This window comes from Palaemon carinicauda, chromosome 6, assembly GCF_036898095.1.
Source record: "Palaemon carinicauda isolate YSFRI2023 chromosome 6, ASM3689809v2, whole genome shotgun sequence".
Classification (NCBI taxonomy): domain Eukaryota; kingdom Metazoa; phylum Arthropoda; class Malacostraca; order Decapoda; family Palaemonidae; genus Palaemon; species Palaemon carinicauda.
Window position 1 is genome coordinate 64,839,757 of NC_090730.1, and position 2,500 is coordinate 64,842,256.

General features: G+C 30.4%; 1 protein-coding gene across 1 annotated transcript in view; it reads right to left on the reverse strand.

The window, feature by feature from the left end:
- Positions 1 to 1,813: 1,813 nt before the first annotated feature.
- Positions 1,814 to 2,500, reverse strand: part of LOC137643029 (uncharacterized) — a 12,280-nt gene continuing 11,593 nt past the window's right edge. The window contains exon 4 of the mRNA XM_068375881.1: positions 1,814 to 2,027. Within this exon, the coding sequence (XP_068231982.1) occupies positions 1,814 to 2,027 (214 nt within the window). The remainder of the gene's footprint in view (positions 2,028 to 2,500) is intronic.

Below are 2,500 nucleotides of genomic sequence, written 5' to 3' on the forward strand. Positions count from 1 at the left end.
CTCAATGTTTTCGAGAAAAAAAATTGACTTTTAAAATTAGGGTTTTCAAAAAAAAAAAATTTTGACTGTAGAACTTACGGTTTTGAAGAAAAAAGTTTGACTGTTGAGCTTGGGTCTTTCAAGAAAATAGTTTAACTGTTAAACTTACGGTTTTCAAGAAATGAAGTTTGGCTGTTAAACTTAGGATTTTCAAAGAAAACGTTTGACTGTTGCACCTAGGGCTTTCAAGATAAAAAGTTTAACTGTTAAACTTACGGTTTTGAAGAAAAAACATTAACTGGTCAACTTAGGAGTCTCAAGAAAGAAATTGATTATTTAACTTAGGGTTTTCAAAAAATTGAATGTGGAACTTAGGGTTTTCAAGAAAAAAAATAATTTCAAACTTAGGGGTTTCAAGAAAAAAAATTCTGTTAAACTTTGGGTTTTCAAGAAAAGTTTTACTGGTAAACTTAATGGTTTGAAGAAAAAAATGAATGTTAAACTTATGGTTTTCAAGAAAAAAATTACTTTTGAACTTAACGTTCTCAAGAAGAAAAGTTTGACTGTTAAACTTGGGGTTTTCAAGAAAATATTGATTGTTAGACTTAGGGTTTTAAAGTGAAAAAATTTGACTGTTAAATTTTGGGTTTTTGCAAAAAAAAAAAAAAATTGACCAATAATTTTGGAGTTTTCAAGAAAAAAGTTTGACTGGTAAACTAATGATTTCAAGAAAAAAGTTTGACTTAAACTTCTGGTTTTCAAGAAACAAGTTCAACTGTTGAACTTGGGTTTTTCGAGAAAGAAACTGTTTGACTTAAATTTGGGGTGTTAAAAAAATGTTTGACTATTAAACTTGGGGTTTTCAAGAAAAAAAGATTTACTGTTGTACTTGGGGTTTTCGAGAAAAAAAGTTTGACTACTAAACTTGGGGTTTTTGAAAAAAAATGACTGTTAAATCTAGGGTTTTAAGCAAAAAGTTTGACCTTTAAATTTGGAGTTTTAAGGAAAAAGAAATGACTGTTAAACTTGTGATTTCAAGAAAAAATGTTTGACTGTTAAACATCGGGGTTTAAAAAAAATTGACTATCAAAATTAGAGTTTTCAAGAAAGAAGTTTGACTGTTAAACTTGTGGTTTTCAAAAAAAAAATGTTTGACTGTTAAACTTGGGTGTTGCAAGAAAAAAAAGGACTGTTAAACTTGGGTGTTGCAAGAAAAAAAGGACTGTTAAACTTGGGCGTTGCAAAAAAAAAAGGACTGTTAAACTTGGGGTTTCAAGAAATAAAGTTTAAAGTTTAACCGTTAAGCTTGGGGTTCATAAAAGAATAATTAACTGTTAAACTTAGCGTTTCAAAAAAAAAAAAAAAATATTTGACTGTTAAACTTAGAGTTTAATAGAAAAGAAATATTTGATTTTTAAATTTGGGTGTTTTAAGAAAAAGAATTGACAGGTAAACTTAGGACTTTTCATAAAAAATTTTGACAGGTAAACTTAGGGTTTTCCATAAAAAATTTTGACTGTTAAATTTTCAGTTTTCAAGAAAAAAGTTTTACGGTTAAACTAAGGATTTCCAAGAAAAAAACGTTTGACTGTTAAACTCAGGGTTTCCAAGGAAAAAACTTTTTATTGTCACACTTGGTGTTTTCAAGGAAAAAATAATTGTTGAATTTGGGGTTTTCAAGAAAAAAAATTGACTGTTAAACTTAAGGTTTTAAAGAAAAAAGATTTTATTGTTAAACTTAGGGCTTTCCATAAAAATAGTTTGACTGTTAAAACTGGTGTTTTTAAGAAAAACGTTTGATGGGTAAACTTAAGCTTTTTTGTTGATTTGAGCTCTACCGAGCCTCACGTCCCTGGCCACTGGAAGAGCCAACGGGGGCCTCCATTAGCCTATTGAGGCTAGAGCGCCAGGCATCCTCGTCGGAGGGTTCAAGCTCCTCTATACAATGGTGCTGCCTAATGAGGCCTATCACCCTCCTGTAAGCCGATTCCTCCGCTGGCGCGCCCTCCGCGTTGTCGTGGACGTCCTTCGTCTGGCGGCCAACTTCTCTAGGAGGAAAAAAAGGACTTTTGTTTTTAAGGTTTTCAAGATAAAATGTTTGCCTGTTAAACTTAAGGTTTTCTAGAAAAAGTTTTGACTTAATTTTTGGGGTTTTCAAGAAAAAGTTTGACTGTTAATCTTAGGGTTTTAAAGAGAAAATGTTTGACTGGTAAACTTAGGGTTTGCAAGGAAAGAAATTTTGAAAAATTTGAGATTGTTGAGTAAGAAATTTAACTGTTAAACCTAGGGCTTTCAAGAGAAAATTTAACTATTCTACTTAAGGTTTTTAATAAGAAAAAAATTGTCTGTAAAACCTTATGTTTTTAACAAAAAGTTTGACTGTTGAACTTAGGGTTTTTTGAAAAAAAAATTTTGACTGTTAAACTTTTTTTTTTAGGGAAAATGTTTGATTGTTAAAACAAGGGTTTTTTAAAGATTGACTGTTAACTTCAGTTATTTTAGGGGGAAAAGTTTGACGGTT